This window comes from Nannospalax galili, unplaced genomic scaffold, assembly GCF_000622305.1.
Source record: "Nannospalax galili isolate Female #2095 unplaced genomic scaffold, S.galili_v1.0 scaffold211, whole genome shotgun sequence".
Lineage (NCBI taxonomy): Eukaryota > Metazoa > Chordata > Mammalia > Rodentia > Spalacidae > Nannospalax > Nannospalax galili.
In genome coordinates this window covers 3,160,579-3,183,229 of record NW_008329624.1, presented here as the reverse complement: position 1 = coordinate 3,183,229, position 22,651 = coordinate 3,160,579, and the positions used below count along the sequence as shown (strand labels likewise).

At 42.5% G+C, this 22,651-nt stretch overlaps 1 protein-coding gene across 11 annotated transcripts in view; it reads left to right on the top strand.

Moving 5' to 3' along the window:
• The window catches only part of Serac1 (serine active site containing 1), a 54,048-nt gene that overhangs the window by 18,668 nt on the left and 12,729 nt on the right, over positions 1 to 22,651 (top strand). For 5 of the 11 annotated variants that reach the window (XM_008839455.3, XM_029566780.1, XM_029566786.1 and 2 more), the window contains 10 exons: positions 677 to 768; positions 2,982 to 3,018; positions 3,934 to 4,070; positions 5,137 to 5,226; positions 6,900 to 7,031; positions 10,037 to 10,158; positions 11,300 to 11,428; positions 14,142 to 14,255; positions 16,645 to 16,807; positions 20,278 to 20,428. In XM_008839455.3, the coding sequence (XP_008837677.1) occupies positions 678 to 768; positions 2,982 to 3,018; positions 3,934 to 4,070; positions 5,137 to 5,226; positions 6,900 to 7,031; positions 10,037 to 10,158; positions 11,300 to 11,428; positions 14,142 to 14,255; positions 16,645 to 16,807; positions 20,278 to 20,428 (1,166 nt within the window). In that variant the 5' untranslated portion in view covers position 677. Of the gene's footprint in view, positions 1 to 676; positions 769 to 2,981; positions 3,019 to 3,932; positions 4,071 to 5,136; positions 5,227 to 6,899; positions 7,032 to 10,036; positions 10,159 to 11,299; positions 11,429 to 14,141; positions 14,256 to 16,644; positions 16,808 to 20,277; positions 20,429 to 22,651 lie in introns of all 11 variants that reach the window. The other 6 variants (XM_029566791.1, XM_029566762.1, XM_008839470.3 and 3 more) reach the window with 4 other exon arrangements.

Genomic DNA, 22,651 nt, shown 5'->3' with positions numbered 1-22,651 from the left:
AAATCAATTTATTTTTACACTTAAGGTCATTTGAGGATCTGTTCCTCAGGGGTCACATGGGTTTGGGAGGAGCTCCTGGCTCCTTTCTTTTACCAGTTCCATCTATGTGAAGATAAGTCAAAGGTCCTGCTCAACCATGTCTGGCTTCACTTGGAAGCATGAATGAATGTGCATATGTTTTTAAAAGACATTTAAATACCTACATATTTTATTAAGCTCTTAAAAAGCTAGCTTGAAGAATAATTGAAACACCAGCAAAATGTGTTAGTCAGTTTTTTAAAAAAATATTTTATTTACTATTTTTATTTTTTATGTGTTTGCATGTATTGCCTGCATGTAGGTAAGTGCACTCGTGTCATGCAATGCCCACGGAGAAAGAAGAGGCTGTTGGATCCCCTGGAACTGGAGTTACAGACAGTTATTAGCTGCCATGTGGGTGCTGGGATTCGAACCTGGGTCTTCTGTAAGAACAGTCAGTTCTTAACTGCTGAGCCATCTCTCCAGCCCCCTAGTTTTAGTTTTTAAGAGTGAAATTTTATTTGCTAAGTTTATTTCTTGGTCTTGAGTAATCTAATTGCAAGCAGTCTTCTGTGATGGTCACATGTTCTTATAGTCAGAATAAAAGACTGTAAGTACACACTGGATTAACCTTGTTCCAACTGCACTGCCTACACAGGATGTCCCTTGGTGCCTACTGTGTCATCTGTTGCAGAAGAATAGGAACCTCTGCTTCCCTGCCCAAAAGTCTCACCTCCTGGAAACATGTCCGTGAGTACAGTTATAACACAGTTTCCTAATGGAAGCAGTGATTGACTGTGGCCACTTCCCCTCTCCCGAGGAGGGACACCAAAGCCTACAGCCCACAATAAGCTTCCCATTCGCTGCTTCTTCCTATACCAATGGGTGATACTGTTTGTGAGCCCAGAGTAAACAGGACCCATTTTCTCAGGAATTCTTTTGTCCCCTGTTTGTTCTGTCAGTTCACATCATTCTTCTAAACTTTAGTCTTACTGCATTTTTATTTAGCACAGGTTTATTAAGCTCTTGAAAAGCCAGGCATCTGTACCAGGTTCTGTAATACAGTGCTGAGCAAGAAGGTGAGGCTTCTCGCTGTCCTTTGGAGGCTTGGATCTGCTCTGATCTACCCACACTGCCGCCATGCCCTCCTCCCAGAAGCTTCCCTGATACTCTATGCCAGGTTAGCTCCGGAGGTAGAGGCAGGTGGATCTCTGTGATATTGCGGTTAGCCTGGTCTACATAATAAGTTCCAGGCCAACTGGGGCTACAGGGAGACCCTGTCTGAAACAAACAAACAAGCTCCACCAAACTCCCAAAGGAGTTACACAGTCAAGAAGCTCTGTGTTGGGCTGGAAAGATGCTGAGTGGTTAAGAACACTGGGTGCTCTTGCAGAGTACCTGGGTTCAGTTCCTAGTATCTACATGGAAGCTAACAACTGTCTGTGACTCCAGTTCCAGGGGATCTGACACCCTCTTCTGACCTCTGTGGGCATTGCATGCACAGGTGTGCTTACACCTCATATACATAAAATTTTTTTTTAATCTTAGAAAAACTGAAAAAGAGTCGGGAGTGGTGGCACACGCTTGTAGTCCCAGCACTTGGGAGTCAGAGGCAGGCGGATCTCTGTGAGTTCAAGGCCAGCCTGGTCTACATAGTAAGTTCCTGGCCAGCTGGGGCTGCAGGGAAACCCTGTCTCAAAAAGACCAAAAAAAGAAAAAGTAAAAAAGGAAAAGAGTCTCCATATGTTGCCTCTGCAGACCTCCTGGAACTCCCTTTGTCCTCATTCAAGATCCTCAGCAAGGCCCCTAGAGTTTGAGATGAATGCCCGTGTCATTGATGCATAAGAAGTTAGTCAAGGGAACTCCTGTACCCCTGTGTTGACAGTCTGAGCAAAGAGCTACCTCTATATATCCCATAGTTATAGGTTATATAAGTTTTTGTGGGTCGGCCTCTGTACCTAACCACAGTGGGTAAGATAGCAGTTAAATTTGTGCTCAGGGCATACAACAGAAGCTTAATTACAGTGCCTTAAATTAGCAAGGCTTTAGATTTTCGTGTGTTGACAGGATATTGATATAGACAGTTTCTGGTAGGACTCACAGCTTAGTCATCTTCCTGTCTCCCTCCTCCATTCTCTGTGCTGTCCTCTTGGTCACAGTGTGGTTGCTGGATCCCTCAACATCAAGAAGGCAGGAGGCTCAGAAGCCATTTCTTGAGGCTTTTCCTTTTTCTGTGGGGAGGTGGCCCTCACTCTAGATTTCTGCCTGTGACTGTGGTGTGTCTGTCAACAGCCCTATGGAGCAGTGGGGACGTTTGGATATTTTGGAATGAGTGTGTATCCAGTGGGTAAACAGTCTTCCAATAAGATTTTTTAAAAAAACTATTAAAAGTGTTTCCAAGATCTGAACAAAAAATTTTAAACTTGTAATCTGTAATCTGTATTTTAAATGGGGCCGTGTACTCTCTAGTGCTTAAACCATCAATCACAGCATGATTACTTTGGGAAAAGTCATGTTGTGTCTCCACCTGACATAGTTCCTCAATACAGTCCTACTAGTGCTGGAACAGTTCCCCATCCCTGGCTGGAGAGCCTGGAGGTTGTGTGCAATGGACAGCTGTGGTCTTGGCCACACAACACTGGCACAGGGACCCAGTTTACTCGTGATTTGGTGGCAGAACTGTACGTTGAGGTGGGGGGGTTGTGTGACAGCCCTATTTTGACACAAGTCATATTTTTTACTCAGTGCTTATTGTTTGGTTGCTCTGTATTGGAATAAGAAGCCATGTATTGATAGCACATAGTAAATATAATATAATATGTAATGTAATTTATATTATTGTATAACAAAATATCAGCAACTTTTAATCCAATTATATATGGAATGCTTATCTGTCACCTGTTTCGTATCATACTTCAAAAAATGAAATTTATCACATTGACTTTTCCCCTTTCTTTTTGAAGGAAATATAGTAAAATTTACTGGATCTCTTATTTTAGGGTAAGTGTCAACTGTAAAATGTTGATTGACTTCATGATAGCACTAGTCAAAATCTTTTTTTTGTTTGTTTGTTTGTTTTTGAAACAGTCTCTCTGTAGTCCCAGCTGGCTTCCATCTCACAGAGATCTACCTGCTTCTGCTCCCAAGTGCTGGGATTAAAGGCATGTGCCACCACACCTGGCTTGCTATTGAAAATCTTAACAGATGGGATCTACCTATGTAGCATGGAGTAGCCCCAGGATACGGAATATCAAAAGCATGGCACATGCCTGTGTAGAGGAACATATATGTGCATCTGTATAAAATATGTAATGGCATTGTTGTAGTAGATTGAAACTAAAATGCCCTAAATGTTGACTGCAGTAAAGTAGATACAAGTTGAGGTCAATGAATCTATTTTGTGAGTGAATCACACATGAATTACATGTCCTGATGTAAATCAGACTATATTGACACGCAGCAGATGGATGAGTCACACAAACATAAGGCTAAACAAAGGAATACATCTAGTGCGATTCTATTCACACGAAGTTCAAAATCAGGCAAAACAGAGTGCCGTTAGGGATGCACATCCAGGTGGTGAACCTATTAGGAAAGCAAGGACATTGTGAGTATTGTTACCATTTAGAGATGGATGAATGAGCTGGGATCAGGGAGGAGCACACTGTGCCTAATGGTACTGCTAATGGTCCTGTTTCCTGCCTAGACATGATCATGCAGCTATGGTTGTTATTTTAAACTAAGATGAATGTGTATACATATGTACATATATGCACATACACATATATAAAGTGGAGTGTGCACATTACTGTATGTCATGTTTCCTAGTGAAAGAGAAAGCAGTTCACTGTGGAAGACTCTGGTGTCCCAGTTGGATCCTGATTTGTGATGAACTTTTTTGTGTCTTTTTTTCAGAGGCTCACTATTTCTTACCTATGAAGTTAGGGCCCTGCAGAAGTCTTTAACCTTAGATACTCAGGTTGTAGAACGAGAAAAAATGAAATCATATATATATATGGACACAATTCCTCTAGACAAAATCGAAAATTATGGTAAGTTTGTTGTAAAGTAACTGTCTTTCTGAAAAATGGAAGGTAGTTAATGAACTTGGAAATGAATCTATTTAAACACAGTGTTAACAGAATAGATTCAGCCACCTCGAAGACTCAGCTAAGCCTGTGAAAACCAAGCTCCTATAGCATTAGCTGAAGACCAGATTTGGGCCTTCTATATTTTACGCAAGTCTTTGACTCCCCTAAGACAAAGTATTGGGGCCAGCCAGCCGTTTGATTCTGATCCTGGATTCACTCTTCAGTGGGGGCTGTCAGTTCAGTTCTGCTGTGGAGGGTGACTCATGTAAATCAAATTCATGCAACAGATTCATAAGTGTGTTTTCAGTTTATTACTATTATCTGTCACAAAGGCTAAGTCTGTACTAGTTAGGACATTCTCCCTCCCAATACTGAGGTCATAGGAACCCTCTTGGTCCTTGATAGATATGAGATTTCAGATCAGAGGAGAACCTTTCCATCAACTCCAGGAAGCTTGGAGAACCCCCCACCCCACTCCACCTCGCCAGTCTATTCTGTGGTGTTAGCTGGCATGTGTCAGTGAGCAGGTTACAATCCTGCTCTGTAACAGAGGCAGGCTCCTCTGCTCCCTCTGAACAATGTATAGCATTATATTACCATATTATTATATCACTTTCTGTTTTCAGCATGCTTCTAGGGCATGTTCACAGTTCCAGTTTCCTGTTGTTGCTGCACCTTTTAATTTCCCTGTCTAGTGAAGTTTAATCTCATTAGTAAAGCATTTCCAAATTTCAGGTCTACATAGGCTATTTACAAGGAACATTTTCCTGAATATTGATAATCTTGTATTACTCATTAGGGTTTATGGTAGATACAGTTACCGTTTTCACTTTTTCCTTGATCTTGCTTTGAAGTCTAGAGATCTGTTCCCATAATGCCTTTACTTATATTTGATAGTGATGATAAGAAGACAGAAGTGCTGTTTTTTACATTCTTTGTGAGAAACATTGGCATTTCATTTATGCATTTCTTTTTTGAAGTATTGGGACATAATATTAAGAGTACATATTTGGCGTTTGTCATTTAGGGATTGTTTGGCAGACAAGACGTGAACTTCATAAAGCAGTAAGAAAAGTGTTGACAATATCAGCCAGGATACTGAGGAGTCCATTTGACGGTAAGTGTCAGACATGTAGTTGGATCCTCATCAGTAATCTGAGAGTCATTTCACTGACCACCCTAAGATTTAGAAACATTCTTATGCTCATATTGTTGGGATTATTATGGGAAATTAGTTAAGTAACATTCTCTTAGGCTGTATTTAAACAGCTTAATACTTTGGACAGCTTTCTTCCATTTCTGTTGCTATAATAACTGTTGAGATTAAGTATATACACTATTCTTTTGGTGAGATATTCAAATTTTAAATTTGTTATAAAATAACTCCCATGTTTTCTTAGATGGAGAATAGTGCATCAAAAATATAGATTTTAAGCTGGGTGTGGTGGCGCACACCTTTAATCCCAGCACTCGGGAGGTAGAGGCAGGTGGATCTCTGTGAGTTCAAGGCCAGCCTGGTCTACATAGTAAGTTCCGGGACAGCTGGGGCTACAGGGAGACCCTGTCTCAAAAAAGACCAAAAAAAAAAAAATGCAGATTTTAAATCAATCTAACCTCCAGTGTGGAGTTAGCTCTAAAATGCTCTACTGCGCTCTCTATACAGTTGGCATCATCAAGAATAGGCAGGAAAGCTTTCTAGAGTTAAGAGACTAAAGAGAACATATCAAATCCTGCTTTTAAAAATAATTGTTTTGTTTGTCTCGGAGATCTGCCTCTGTCTCCCTGTGCTGGATTAAAGGTGTGAGCTACCACTCCCAGCTTCTAAAAATAGCTTTTAAAGATATTGGGGTTATTGAATGTGGCAGTAGACTGGATTTAGATCTTTTTTGAGTACTCTTGGGCATGATAACATTGTGCTTCTGTGAGATAACAGATTTGCTCTTACGAGGTGCAGGTAGAGCTGGGAAAGGGTAAAATGCCATCATGTCTGCGGACTCTTCTCAGTTTACACATGTGAGTGTGGATGATTCAAGTATCATTGGGTACCCCAGACTGGGGTTCCAACATTTATGATAAGTTTACAGTGATGTTATGTGCAATAGGATTTGGAGGTTCATGTATCATTCTTTCAGTGCTTTCTATATTGAATCTTATGTCAAAATAAATCTTTTTAGTGGAAAAGATAAAAAAATGACCACATATAGAAAGATACCAAAGACTGTGAAACTAAAACAAAAGTACACATAAGGTACTTGAAATAAACATGAAAAAATAATACAGCAGAGCTAAGATTATACATTTTGGTCATTGTATCTGATTAGAGATTTAATGCTCCTGTTACACATTCGAGACATTTACAGATTACCATCTAAAATAAAAGTACAAACTGTTGCTGTGGAGTCGGGAAAAAGGCTCTGTCAGCAAAGTGCTTGCCTGCAAGTGTGATGGTCTGAGCTGGGATCCTCAGAACCTTCGTAAACAGCCTGGGGCAGTATCATGCATCTATATTCCCAGAGTCTGGGAGACACAGACAAAGAGGTCCTTGGGCCTACTGGCACCCAGTCTAGCAGGACTGGCAAGCCGGCTCAACGAGAGACTCTGACTCAGAAAAAGTAAGGTGGAGAGCAACCGAAGAAGGCCATGGATGTTGACCTCTAGCTTCCACATGCATGTGCATGCACACTTGCACACACAGTTGTACAACACATGAACACATGCATATACCACACACACTGTCTTAACTCTTTGCATTGCTGTGCCTTCTGTGTCTGTCATTTTCTTTTTGCAAAGACTCTTTCAGCACAGTTGACATAGAAGAACATGAATGTCCAGTGTGGCTGCTCCTAAGGAAGAGCCAGGAGGATAACAGAGCCATGAGACTGGAGGCTGTGCAGGAAATGTCGGAGGCCCACCACTGGCATGGTAATTAATGAGACCCTTGGGCAATGGCATGTGGTTAGGTAGCTCTTAGTTTCTACTATAAGAGAATGAGGCTAAGGAAGGAAAAAGATTCAGGCAGTTTTAGTAAGGAATCACACACATACTTCAAAAATCCAAGAAGGGCTGGAGAAATGGCTCAGCAGTTAAGAGCACCGGTGGGTTTACAGAGAACCTGGGTTTGGTTCCCTATACCCACATGGCAGCTAACACCCATTCTAACTCTAGTTCCAGGGGATCCGATGCCCCCTTCTGGCTCCTGTAGGCATTGCATGCTCTGGGTGCACTTACATATGTGTTGGCAACTCATACAGATAAAATAAAAATTAATTTAATTTTTTTATTTTTTTATGTGTATGAGTGTATTGCCTGCATGTATGTGAGTGCACCCATGTCATGCATTGCTGCAGAGGTCAGAAGAAGGCTTCAGATTCCCCTGGAACTGGAGTTAAGGACAGTTCGTAGCTGCCATGTGGGTGCTGGGAATTGAACCTGGGTCCTTTGCAAGAGCAGTCAGTGCTCTTAACTGCTGAGCCATCTCTCCACCCCCCAAATTTAATTTTTTTTTTTAACCTGAGAAGAAGCCCCAGTGATATATTAGAAAAGCTGCTGCTGGTAGCACAGATGTGTTTGCTCAGAGCAACCTCAAAACTGGTGCATCTTCTACCAGAACAAGATTTTGTTTGAGTATATGTTTTCTTGAGATGAACTCCTGATTCTGAGTTATGTAGCAACTTGCTTGCATTTAATTGTCTGCTGTGCCATACGCTTTGCCCTGACTTTTTCTTTCTTTCTTTTTTCTCTTTTTTTTTTTTGGTTTTTGGTCTTTACAAGACAGGATCTCCCTAGTCCCACCTGGCCTGGAGCTCACAATGTAGACCAGGCTGGCCATGAACTCACAGAGATCTGCCTGCCTCTGCTTCCCAAGTGCTGGGATTAAAAATGTGCACCACCACGCCTTTAATCCCAGTGTTTGGGAGGCAGAGACAGGCGGATCTTTGTGAGTTCAAGGCCAGCCTGGTCTACATAGTGAGTTCCAGGACAGCTGGGGCTACAGGGACACCCTGTCTCAAAAAGACAAAAAACAAACCAGTGTGCACCACCACACCTGATCTGACTTTTTCTTTTAATTAAAAAAAAAAATTATGTGTATAAGCCAGGCATGGTGGCGCATACATTTATGCCTAGCACTCAGGAGGCAGAGACAAGTGGATCTCTGTGAAATCAAGGTCAGTCTGGTCTACATAGTGAGTTCCAGGCAACTGGGGCTATAGGGAAATCTTGTCTCAAAAAACAAAAATAAAAAAACTCCACAAACTTTTATGTATGGGTGTCTTGCCTGCATATTTGTAAGTATACATCATACATCTGTCATGTAGTATCTGCTGAGGCTAGAAGAGGATGTTGGATCCCCTGGAACTGGAATTAGGGACAGTTGTTAACTGCCATGTGAGTGCTAGGAATCGAACCCAGGACCTCTACAAGAGCAGTGAGTACTCTTAGCTGCTGAGCCATCTCTCCAGCCCCTGCCCTGACTTTTACAATTGACTTCCTGTCAATACTGATAATTAGCTAAACATACCTGACTTGTATGCCTGTATATGTTTTTAAAGAAATATTTTAAATAATTGTAGTTGCAAAACCTACATGCAAGTACTTGAATCACAAGTACTTGAATAAGAGCTGAAATCTGCTCTTATTTTTGTACTTAGATAAAACTTTACCTTATTAGTAGAATTGTCATCTTGAAAGAAAACAATAGGTAAAGTTGGGTATGTAACTCAGTGTTAGCGTGTTTACCTAGCATGTGCAAGGTCCTGGATTTGGTCCCCGTGACTAAGAAAAAAAATAGACATTAGAAAAGAATGTTTGTGGAGAAAAATTTCCGAAAAGAGGCGAGGTGATTCATTGTTCTGACTCACGGTACATGCTGGTTAAGAGTCAGTGGAAACCTAAAGAAACAAATCTTTTTTTTCTTCCCAAATCGTCTTCCCTGGCTCCATTCCATACTGTTATCAGAAAAGCCTAGAAGCCCCCTGGCATGTAGGTTTTACAAATTCTTCACCCACCTTGGAGTACTCGTCCAGGTTATGGGCTGCCATCCTCCAAAAGAATGTCAGCCTCAGTGTTGGAATTGGATTTTGATATGTAATAAACTAGCCCCAGCTAGCCTGCAACTCACTATGTAGACCAGGCTGGCCTTGAACTCACAGAGATCTGCCTTCCTCTGCCTCCCCAGTGCTGGGACTACAGGCGTGTGCCACCACGTCTAAATTAAATCAGAGCGTTGCCATCTGGGAGTGCAGAGCAACCATTCAAGACCATCATGAGTGTTGAAGCATGACACTGCCCCCTCCAGACATGGAGCTTAACTGCATCTCTGGTACCACAAGTGGCCCTCAAACAAACTGAATTATGGGATCATTGAAAAGAAATCGATTCTGACTTACCAGTTTTCACATTTGAGCTTCAGATTTTGAAAAAGTTACTCAGAATATGATCTGGCCTCAGAAATGCTGAAGAGAATTGTATGGTTGGTGATACCTGTGAACTACATTGGGTGTTGGGCCTATCGGTAGTGTAGGTGCAGCCAAAGTTGTGAGAAAATACTTGGGGGGCTGGAGAGATAGCTCAGCAGCTAAGAGCACTGGCCACTCTTACAAAGGACCTGGGTTTGATTCCCAGCACCCACATGGTGGCTAACAGCTATCTATAACTTCAGTTCCAGGGGATCTGACACCTTCTTCTGACCTCCGAGGGCATTGCATGACATGGGTGCATTTACAAACATGCAGGCAATACACTCATACACATAAAATAAAAATAATAGATAAAAAAAATTTTTGAAAGAAAAAATACTTGGGCAGTTGTGGGTTACAAACTTGTGGGACAGTTTAAGCACTGGAATGCTTTCAAGTAATTTTTTTATTTAATCGTGTGATAATTGTAAACTAATCTTGGTGTTGACAAAATCTGTACTTTTACAACAGATTACCAGTACAGGCTAATTGCTCAAGCCTCTGACTGGAGAACCCTTATTGGTTTGGCACGAAGCAAAGAGAGTGATCTTCGCTTTTTTCTCCCGCCACCTCCTTTGCCATCTTTAAAAGAAGTAAGCAAACACAGTAACCCAGGTTGGGAAAAATGGTTTCATGTATTATCTCCTTTGGGTACAAAAAAAAAAGAACAAAACCCTTTCACAAACAGGTTGTTGCCTAGTTTTCCTGCGCAGGTACTCTAGATCACAAAACTACAATCTTAGTTTCCATGCAGCCCTGTGATTCTTTGCGAGGTTCGTTGCTCTGCTGTTTTCTGCCTTTGGTCTTGAGAACGTCTGCACCATTGACTGACTTCATAGCATGTTAGCATCTAAGAGAGGGTACCTTGTGCATCGTATAGATCAGATTTTCCCAACCTTAATACTTGATGATTTAGGTCACATAGTTCTTTACTGGAGGAGGCTGTTCTGAATATTGTAGGACATTCAGCAACGTTCTTGGACTCTGCTCCCTAGATGCTGGGAACACCCCGAGTTGTAACAGACAAAATTGTCTCCAGACATTGCTAGATGTTTTCTGGGTGTTGAAAATGCCCCCAGAGGAAGAATGTCTGCCACAGAAGCATGCTTTAAAATATTTTATTTATTATTTTATTTTATGTGTATGCAAATATTGCCTGCATGTAGGAAGTGTACCTGTGTCATGCAATGCCTGCGAAGGACAGAAGAGGCTGGAACTGGAGTTACCGACAGTTGTTAGCTGCCATGTGGGTGCTGGGATTCAAACCTGGTCTTCTGCAAGAACAACCAGTGTTCTTAATTGCTGAGCCATCTCTCCAGCCCTGAGAAGCATGCTTTAAATGCAGGCTTCTTCAGTACTTTCTCAGACTAGAAAATAACACACCTCAAGTTTCTATGTGAGCAATCATTATTTATTTATTTTTATTTATTTATTTTTTGGTCTTTTTGAGACAGGGTCTCCCTGTAGCCCCCCAGCTGTCCTAGAACTCACTATGTAGACCAGGTTGGCCTTGAACTCACAGAGATTGCCTGCCTCTGCCTCCCGAGTGCTGGGATTAAAGGCGTGTGCCACCATACCTGGCTTTTTGTTGTTGTTTTGTTGTTTTTTTTTTCTGGTTTTTGTTTTGTTTTGTTTTGTTTTGTTTGAGCTTCTTTGTATTTTTATTTTCTGTTGTAATCAGGTGTTGAGTTTATGCCTGAAGACTTTGAAGACTTTGGTTTCCTTTGGTTTCAGGATTTTTCCACGGAGGAAGAACTCCGACATTTGCTGGCCTTGTTGCCTCACACAGAGCTAGATGAGTGTATCCAGCACTTCACGAACGTGGCTCTCAACGAGAGCAGTCAGAGCCTGGCTGCGCAGAAGGTTTGCTCGTGTCTTCATTCAGTGGCTGGTGGAGAACACACTCTTTAGGATGCTGTGCCAAGCCTAGCATTTAGGACCTCCACTTGCCCAATGACAGCCTTTGTTCTGTGCTCTGGACTACATGGTGTCAGGAATCACAAGGGGAAAGATAAACAGTCACAGAAGTATACAAGAGATTCAGGAGCCCTTAGCTCAGTGTATGAGGTCATTTTTAGTTTCACATGAGGGAAATCTTATATTGCCAGAATAATCTTTTTTCCCCTTTTTTGGTCTTTTTGAAACAGGGTCTCCCTGTAGCCCCAGCTGGCCTGAAACTCAATATGTAGACCAGGCTGGCCTTGAACTCACAGGGATCCACCTGCCTCTTGCCTCCCAAGTGCTGGGGTTAAAGGCATGTGCTAGCACGCCTGACTGGAACTCTTAATTGCATCTCTAGAATCAATAGATTGGACTAGGGGTGTAGCTTAGTGGTAGAGTGCTTACCTAGCGTGCTTGAGACCCTGGGTTTGTTCTTAGCAAAGAAAAAAAAAAGGAATTTGCATGGTTTGAAGCATCATCTGTATGCCTTTGCTGAGTTGGTATCTCTAGCTCTGTCTTCTAACCTATTGTGTGACACTATTATTTCTGGGGAGACGTGAACAGATGTCTACTTCAGATAGGGAACCAATGACAGACCAAAGTAAGGGTGCCATCAAAGTCCAACTTGGTGAACCAATGGCTTTTTGTTTTGTTTTTTTGTTTGTTTTATTTTGTTTTGAGACAGGATTTCCTGTAGCCCCAGCTGGCCTGGAACTCACTATGTAGACCAGTCTGGCCTTGATCTCGCAGAGATCCTCCTGCCTCTACCTCCTGAGTGCTGGGATTAAAGGCATGTGCCACCATGCCTGACCCTTGAACTAAGGGATTTTATTGGGGTTGTTTACAGGGGTATGAATGAGGGGTTACTTACAGGAGCAGAAATGACTCAAAGATAGCTGCATTATCAAAACCCAATCCCAGCATGTGTGACAGCTCAGGAAAGCTGGAAACCTGGAGTTCACCGTACAGCATGCAGGCAGCTCTATGAGTTGGAGAGTGTCCTTTCCAGGCAGCTCAGCTAGTCTGAGGGCGTCTCTCAGTAGTCCTTAGGGCTTATCTGTGCTTGGGGAGGAAGGGACCTAGGGAATCTGGTCACCCCTAAAGGACTTCCTGAAGCTTTTGAGCTGTTTACTTCTTGGGCTTAGGGAGCTTCCCTGAACAGTGAAATGCTTCACCTCCCTTAGAACATCCTGTATCTTAATAATGTCCCTCCAAGATGGAAGGCTTTGTCTCCGAGAAAGTTCTGCACAACATAACTTCAGCTCTAGATTGAATATTCAGCCTCCTCTCTTTAGATGTGTAGAAGGGATATTGAATGCAGGACCTACTCTCCTTCTTGCAACTCTTTGCCTTTGACCTTTGATTTCAGTGAATGGCACAGCTGCTCTCTTGCTGAAGTTGGAGCCTAGCAGTCCTGCCCAGCCCTTCACATGCCCAGCTGTCAGCAGCTCTGGGTGTTGGAGCACAAACTAAGTCTTTTCTTCCCCCTTCTCCACAGCCCCTGTGTGTGCTGTTAGCATGTCTTCTCCACAGCATCCTAGTCCTCCATGCTGGCTTCTTTTCTGTCTTTCACTTCTTTAATAGTTTTAAGAATGTTTCTGATTCTTATTTCTGACACCCTTTTGGGGTATCGAGTCCCACCTTTGCTGGCATTGGCTCTCCTCTGTGATTATCTCTTCCCTGGGTTGTGCATTTGGACCCCCGGCTTCCTTTTGGATGAGCTGATTGTTTCCTAGGGAGTCCCACAGACCATTGATGATAGATTTGTCTCCTCAGAGCAGGTTTTGTTTTGCTTCCCCATCCATATTGATATCCCAGTCCACTTTGTTAAGACTAGATCATTACGTGCATTTCCTGGAGTAGCTGTGCACTGAGGCAGGTAAATTCAGATCCATTTGGAGATGGTATGACCACAGGATTCTGGCTTCCAACAGATCTTATTCCCCCCGCCCCAGAGCTCTGAGCAGAAGTGGGATTCTTGCTTTGTTACTGGGCCTCTGTTTTTGTCGTCTTGAAGCAAAGATTTCCGTGGACAGACCCTGAAACTTTAAGTAGAAGTTCAGTTACCAAAGCACTCCAGAAACTCCATTTGTGGGAAATGCTTTTCCCTTTTAAAGATTTATTTATTTTTATTTTATGTGGTGAATGTTTTGCTTACATGTATGTGTGTGCCTGGTGTAGTCAGATCCCCTGGAACTGGAGTTACAGATGGTTGTGAGCTGTCATGTGGGTGCTGGGAACTGAACCCAGGTCTCTGAAGAACAGGAAGTGCTTTTAGCTGCTGAGCCATCTCTCTGGCTCCCGTTTTTCCCTTTAATTTTTTTTTTTTTTTTGACTACTAGGCTTTCAGTAGATTTGTCATACAAATTAGTAAGTGCTAAAAGAGATGGGGCCAGAATGAAGATTCCATAGCCTGTATACTATGCAATGAGAAAAAGATGTAGAAATTGTTCTGGGAGAGACTGCATGTGTTTTCTGTTCCAGTAAGTGGTAGTAATTTGCATACTGTTCTGTCTAAATTTCCAGTGTATTTTGAAATCTTTACATACTTGAATTTTCTAAGATTGTATGTAGTACAGTGATTTGTTTCCTAAAAAAATAGTTTTTGTAAAAAATTTAACTATCTTAATTTCAGGGTGGATTATGGTGTTTTGGAGGAAATGGACTTCCTTATGTAGAAAGTTTGGGAGAGGTTCCTTCTGCCACTGTGGAAATGTTCTGTTTAGAAGCTATTGTAAAGCATTCTGAGGTAACTTGCATTTTCAAAATACTGCTTTTTATGGTTACATTGGAAAAAATCTTGTAGGACATGACGTTGAGAGGGGTGGAGGGTTGAGGGGTGGGTCTGAGAGGAGTTGGGGAGGAGTAGGGGGCAAATATCATCAAAATATATTGTATGCATGTATGAAATTACCAAAGAATAACATATTATTAAAAATTCCACTTTTAACTATTAGAATAAGCACAATTTGGCACCAAATGCATGAGTTTCATTTTTGTTCAATTGTTTTTAGAATTCTTAATTGCATATAAAGGAAATGGCTCAATCAAAGTATGACAGCCTTTTAGTTGTGCTGTCCTTTCCCTCAGTTGTGAAACAGAGCAAGAAATGCCACCCAGTTTTGGGTCAACTCTAGAGTCCTTTATTAGCTGGCGGTCAGAGAGGGGGGTTAACACCCAAAAGAGCTCTCAACCCCAAGGGGAGGCAGAGTGGGGTTTATAAAGCTTAAACTACAATTATATCATGCCAGGGGCAAAGCCAATAACCATAGTTACACCAGATCACTGTAGTTAACCAGACCAGAGGCAGGTAAGTTAACAAAGAGGTTTTCAGTTAAGAAAAAGTTCTGGTTAAGAAGAATATGTTTCTCTGAGGGGTTGTAGCAGTTAAGAGCACTGGCTGTTCTTACAGAGGACCTGGGTTTGGTTCCCAGCACCTCTGTGGTGGCTGACAACTGTCTGTAACTCCAGTTCCAGGGGATTTGGACACCCTCTTCTGCCCTTTGCAGGCATTATGCAACTTGGGCGTACTTACATACATGCAGGCAAGACCCTCATACACATAAAATAATAATAAAATATCAAAAATTAAAAAAAAAACAGTGGACTCAATGAATATGCTGAGTGTATAGCTGTGTGGGAGAACCCCTGCTGGGGGCTACTTATAAGTTTCCCAGTACTGTAGAAACAATGCGCCTTCTTAAACTACAGGTGCAGCCTTCAGGGCTGGCTGTGGTGGGAATGGCTGGACAAAAACACAGGGTAAAGCAAAAGTCAGCTAGAACAAAATGAAGTTAATTTTGCCATTCCAAGATCATCTCACACAGATCATCAGAGAGTTGACTTCCTTTAAAACACAGCAAAGATGTAGCAGATAGAAAAGATAGTGAATTGAGACTGGAGATGTGGCTTAGCAGTTAGGAATACCGGCTACTCTTGGAGAGGACATGGGTTCGATTTCCAGCACCCACATGGCAGATCCTGTTCCAGGGGATGTGATGCCCTCTTCTGACTTCTGTAGGCATTGCATGACACTGATGCACCTACCTACCTGAAGGCAGTACACTCATACACATAAAATAAAAGTAATAAATAAAAATTAAAAAGAAGAAAAGATAGAGACTAAAGGGAAACATTAGATGACCTAAATTATAACTATCAATGATTTTATGCATTTGGAATTGTGGAGCCTTTTATATGATGGTCACTTGATTTGTTTATTTAGAGTGTTGCTCTGATCTCTGTGAGTCTGTATGCGACCCCATCCAGCTGTAGTTTAATTTTAAAAAAAGAATAAGGCTAACATGTGGTTATGCTCACATGTGAAGTGTGAGCAGTACACAGGAAGCACATTAAGCACGCACAGTTCCCCTTCTCCTGTGACGATGTACATGAGGCATACCTAGGGTGGGGTGCAGGAACTGCTGCTGAGGCCAGTGCTGCGGTCAGCTTATACCACCAGAAGCACCGTACAGGGTTCCAAACTCACCACTTTAGGTCTGTTTGTCTACTTAATTCTATTACATACATGCAGAGGAACCACAGTTGAGGAATTGCCTCCATTGGACTGGCCTGCAGCCATGCCTGTGGGACCTTTTCTTGGTTGTTGAGTGATATGGGAGGGCCCAGCCCACTGTGGGCGGTGCCACCTCTGGGCAAGGGGGTCCTGTGTTGTCTATGAAAGCAGGCTAAGCACAGGCCAGGGGAGCAAGCCATAAGCAGTGTTCCTCCATGGTCTGTCCTGCCCTGAGTTTCTGCCCTGGCTTCCCTTGATGGTGGACTGTGCTATAAGCCAGATAAACCCTTTCCTCCCCAAGTTGGTTTTGGTCAGTGTTTTCATCACAGCAATAAAAAGTAGCTAGAACAGCATCTGTAAAACCAAAGAAACAAAGATACCCAGGAGCTACACGTACTCCTGGCACTTATATCTTGGTCTCTATTCATCATTCTCCCCCCAAAAGGAAGTTTTTCTCAGAGAAATGAGTCTAGGGTGTCTCATGTCAGAAATTAGGAATGCCCTCCAGAATGATGTGGGCACATTACCTGGACACAGCCTCTGGCCTCTGTCCTCATCAGCATGCTTTGTCATCTTGTGAGGCAAACGGCAGCATGATGTGAGCTTTCCTTGACCATGCTAGATATCCTCACACTGTGATCACATCGAAGCGCATGGAGGCTTACAGCTACTGCAGAGGCTGTACCATATTCACAAGGACTTCCCTAAAGTGCAGAGAAACATAATGCGCATCATTGGGAACATGGCCTTGAATGAGCATCTTCATCCTGCTATCGTCCGCTCAGGTAATAGCTTTGTGCGTGCAGTGTGCTGGATCCAGTCCTTTGTGTGCCCCCCCCACCACAGTACATGAATTTTTCAGTAGACTTAAAACTTTGCTTAGGGTTATCATGGTCCTTAGAACATGTTGTTTGGGTTGGGGCAAGGAACTTTTTGGAATGTAGCTATTCCACAGGTGGGAAACCACTCGTGGATGGTCATCGGCGAGCAGGTTTTGCCACGATGACTGTATAATTGTTTAATGAATTTTTGATGTGATTTAGTTAACCAAGAGGCGTAGTCAGTTCAAAAAGAGTCCCATTAAATAATTAATTTCCCCCCATGCAACTCCTGAACCTTCTGTGAAGAGATATTTCTCTCCTTTTCTCCCTCTTTTCCTTTCCTTCCTTCCTTCCTTCCCTCCCTGTCAGTAGGAGCGCATGGATTCCTCTTTAAGATTTTAAGGTCTAGGAGCTAGAGAGATGGCTCAGCAGTTAAGAACACTGGTTGTTCTTGCAGAAGACCCAGGTTCGAATCCAAGCACCCACATGGCAGCTAACAACTGTCCATAACTCCAGTCCCAGGGGATCCGACAGCCTCTTCCAACGTCCGCGGGCATTGCATGACACGGGTGCACTTACCTACATGCAGGCAATACACACCTATACATAAAATAAAAATAAAAAGTTGTTAGAAAGTTTTAAAAAAAGATTTTAAGGTCTATAATTTACTGCTGTACTTAATAAGCTGATGCCAAATTGTCTCAGCTTTGGTAATGAGGGCCCAGAAAACTGACATGGATATCCACACATATTTAAAGGAGAGTACAAAAATACATACACATACACCTACACGTGTTCATGGACCCCCACACATGCTAGAAACTATGATTGATGCATAAGAGTATATTCAAATGAGCAGGTTTTAATTTTAATGAAATCAATTTCAGAGGTCAGCAAGCTTCCTATAAAGGATGCAATGGCAAATATATTAGCCTTGTAGAACTAAATATGGCCTGTTACATCCATGAGTTTTTATGACTCTTAGAAAATATAAAGCTACTCTTCATTATTTCCCTCCTTCCTTTGTATTGTGAGCTCTCGAGAACATTCCTTCTACCACCACCCCCCCGCTGTCTCTCTCCCCCTGTTTATCCTTGTCTTCCCCTCCCCTGTCGTATCTCAGGTAGCCCAGGCTGGCCTTGAGCTCACGAGCTGAGAATGACCCTGAACTCCTAATAGTCCTGCCTCTGCCTGCTGAGTATTAGGATTTCAGCCATGCACTACCAGGCCTGGCCTTCATTTTACAGCTTCTGAAGTCAGAAATTTAGACCACTGCTTTTAACCTTTCTTGTTTCAGGTGTCTGAGCTGGAGCAAGGTTTCTAATCTATGTATGTGAGAAGTCCGGGCCTGTCACTAGGCCCAGCATGCATTCAGTAGCTGAAAGCTAGTCCTATGTCCCTTTTCCAGTCTGTATGCAGATATGTTGCTTATCCGAGGCATTGGGAAGACAGTTTGAACTAATAACAATGTATATTGTATTATTGAAGATTGCCAGAAGAATAGATTTTAAGTGTCTCACTACAAAAAAGTGGTGTGTGCAATAATACATAATGAGTACGTATTTTAAAGGAATATGATGGGCTGGCGTGATGGCTCGGTAGGTAAGGGTACTTGCTGTCCAGCCTGATAATCTGAGCTCTATTCCTGGAACCCATGTGGTGGAAGGAGAGAACCAACTCTGCAAGTTGTCCTTCCTCTGAGCTCCAAACTCAAGTCGTAATAGGCACACACTTCCACACATATGCACACATGCAAAAATATCACACACCATTTTATATATTATATATAACATATTATACATACACAAACATTGCACACCATTGTATATACTATATATTATACACACAAGCATATTACATATCATTTTATATATTATACATTATTATATTATACATAAACATTGCACACAATGTACATTTTATATATAAACAAACACATTACACATCATTTTATATATTATATATAACATGCATAAATAAACATTGCACACCATTATATATACAATATATATTATACACACAAACATATCGCACACCATTTAATATATATAACATGTATTACACATACACAAATATTGTGCACCATTATATATACAATATATATTATATAGACATGTATTACGCATCATTTTATATATTATATATACACACACAATTTTTATCAAGTAAAATATAAACTGCAACTATGGTAGGGGAGGAAATGAATAATTCACAGAAGAAAATCAGCAGCTGTTGGCTGCTGTGGATCAAACTATCCCAGAGCCCTGTGTTTGCTCACTAACTGAAATTTGGGCCGAGTTCTGAGGGAGGGTGTGCATCTGCTCCATTAAGTATTGGCTCAGGCAGTCCAGCTGGTGGGGTTCACATGAAAGGTGGTTCCCTCATATAAGCTGTTGTGTAGGTTGGTACAGCTACACCGGGAGGTCACTAATCAGAGCTGCAAAATAAGTTGACTGACATTTCACAGCACACAAGCAGACAACAGAAATTTGATCCCAAGTCTTACTGACCTCAAGGCCCATGTTCTGCTTTACTTCATATATATAATATTCAAGTTGGCTCTTGTAAGTACTTAAGAAAACATGTACAGCAAAAAAGTTAAACCTACCTTTTTTACAGAGCCCTCTCCACTCACCTGCCCCTGAGAGGTAATGACCTTTGATGAGTTTGGAGTTCTGTATCTTTTCAGATCTTTGTGTGTTCTTGTGTGTGTGCATGCATGCACTTTCCTACATATTTATGAAATCATAGTGTACACAGTATCATCTGTATTCTGTTTGCCTCCTTTAAACATAATTTTTAGAAGTAAAAAATTTAAAAAATTTCCTCCTCCTGGACTCTAGAATTGATAAGGTTTTTGTTTATAAAATACATTTGATTAAGAAATAGTTTCCTGGGCTTGGTATAGTGGCATATATTTTTATTCCTAGCATTCAGTGGGCAAAGGCAGATAGAGCTCTGTGAATTCGAGGCCAGCCTGGTCTTCATAGCAAGTTTCAGGCCAGCCAGTGAGACCATGTGTCAAATAAATAGTTTCCTTATTTGCATTAAAGGATGCTGATATAATTGTTGATCAGTATGGAATAGTATTAACCACTGAATATTAGAATCCTTATTAAAGCAAAACATCTTGGCATTCCCTTTACTGACCTCACCTGTAATAACTGTCATTCATGTGCGTTAAGATTTTCTAAGTAGGAAAGGTAGCTCTTGTACCCTTTCCTACCTGGAGATCCCTCAGAGGGTCTGTGGCTGGGGATGTCACAGTTTTATGCTATGGGAGGCATTGAGGGCAGCATGGAGCTGAAGTGATTGGGCTTCCCCACCCAGGACAGACACTTGAGGCTGGCTTCCTCTGTCCTTTTACTGTTTGAACCATGTATAGTCCATGACTGGCTTGTATCAGTATTTAGGATATCTGTTCTTTCCTTCAGGCTGGGTTTCCATTATGGCAAAAGCCATGAAATCTCACCACATTATGAAGGCTTCCCATGCTGCCAGAGCCCTGGCTAATCTAGACCGGGAAACTGTGCAAGATAAATACCAGGATGGTGTATATGTGCTCCACCCGCAGTGTCGAACAAGGTGAGCATACACAGTAGTCACACCACTTGGGGATCCTAAAGCCAGAGGCCTTAAACTTTTATTTCTGCATGGTTGAGATAAGTTCAATACCTTATAAGTAAAGTATTTAAGTTAAATTCCTCATAAATGCCTTTGTTTGTTGTTTGTGAATATAGCCCAGACTGGCTTGGAAAGTTTTTGTAACCTAGGCTGGTGTCAAACTGGCAGTCCTCCTGCCTCAGCCTTCCTGAGTTTGGGGATTACAGGTGAGCCACCATTTCCATTTAAAATACCTTTTTAAGGGGGTTGGAGAGAGAGTTCAGTGGTTAGGAGCACTAGCTACTCTTGCAGAAGACATGAGTTCAATTCCTAGCACCCACATGGCAGCTAACAACCATCTGTAACTCTAGTTCCTGGGGATCCGATGCCCTCTTCTGACCTCCATGGGCATTGCACAACATAGGCGTACTTACATGCATGCAGGCAACATACTCATACACATAAAACAAAATAAAAAAAATATTAAAATACCTTATAAACAAGAAACACTTTGCCCATAATAACCTCAGGAGAATTGAAGATTGCTGTGAAAGCAATGGAACTAAATACCAGAGTATTCTACAGGGCTTACCTGATGTGTGGTTGGTGTGTGTGTGTGTGTGTGTGTGTGTGTGTGTGTGTGTGCTGGATAGCTTTAGTGTCAACTTGACACACCCGGGTTGAGGGAACCCAACCTGTGGCCATGTCCCTGGGGCGTCTTCTTGATTGTTGAATGATGTGGGAGGGCCCAGCCCACTGTGGGTGGTGCCATCCCTGGGCAGGTGGGCCTGTGTTGCATAAGAAAGCAAGCTGAGCAGGGACCAGGAGAGCAAGCCAGTAAGCAGCGTTCCTCCTTGGCCTGTGCTCCAGCTCCTGCCTCCAAGTTCCTGCCCTGAGTTCCTACCTTGGTCTCCCGGATGAACTGTGACCTGGGCGATGAACTGTGACCTGGGCGATGTAAGCTGAATAAACCCTTTCCTTCCCAAGTTGGTATTGGTCAGAGATTTTGTTACAGCAATGGAGAGACAAACCAGGACTGGGATATTGCTGTGACAGACCTAACATTGGAGGATTGTGGAAGTGTTTGGAACTTTGGGCTGGAAAAGCCATTGCATGCTTAGAGTTTGTTGCTGTGGAGCTTGGAACAGTTACGTTGACAGAGTTGTGGATGATGAAGGCCTGGCTTGTGAAGCTTCAAGGGGAAGCGGAGACTGTCAGGGCTGTTTGTATGAGATTTTAGATTGAGAATCTGTGGGTTCTGATTGGCTGGGGCTGAAGAATCAGCTGTGATTAAGAAGAGACCAGAACCTGAAGCAAAACCTTTGCTTTACTGGGACAATTGATGCTGGTTAGCTGGGGCTGAAATATCAGCTGTAAGTAACAAGATACCAGCATCACTGTGGTGAAGTCTTCTGGGAGGTATTTCCTCAGAGTCAGCACACAGGATAAACAGGACTTGGTAAGTTGTAAGAGTTTCCTGCATGGTTCTGGTGTTGAAGGTGTGAAGGGGTCACAGAGAGCAGCTGAGGCTTGGCATTCTGAGAGGCCAGGAAAGCCATAGGTGAAAATACAGCTTCAGCTGCAGTGAAGACCCCAGGATTAAAGGGGTCATAGAGAGAATCTGAGGCTTTGCACCCCAGAGGCAAGAAGAGGCCATTGGTGAAGGTGTAGCCTCAGTTTCAGTGGAGACCCCAGCTTTTGGAAGATGCTGGGACCATGGGACGACCACCAAGGACAGCAGTAGGTGTGGAATGGAGCTGGCCTGGGTCTGCGAGATGAGCTGTGTGTGCTGTGGATGGCAGAGTCAGAGAAGTGGAGCTGACAGAACCCTTTGGAGCCCAAATCGTGAGTGAATCCCAGATGTCCAGCCTTGAGCTACTTTGCTGGACTTTGGGTTTGCTTAGGTGTGCCCGATTCTTCCCTTTGAAATAAGACAGTACTTGTTTTGGATATTACAGGAGCCCCCAGTTAAGAGATTTTTTTCATTTATTTTTACTTTATGTGTATGAGTGTTATGCCTGCATATGTGTTAGTGCACCTGTGTCCTGCAGTGCCTGCATGTGTGTTAATGCACCTGTGTCCTGCAGTACCTGAGGAGGACAGAAGAGGGCATTGGATCCTCTGGAACTGGAGTTATAAACAATAGCTGCTATGTGGGTGCTGGGAATTGAACCCTGGTCCGTTGCACAGTTAAGAGACTTTTAA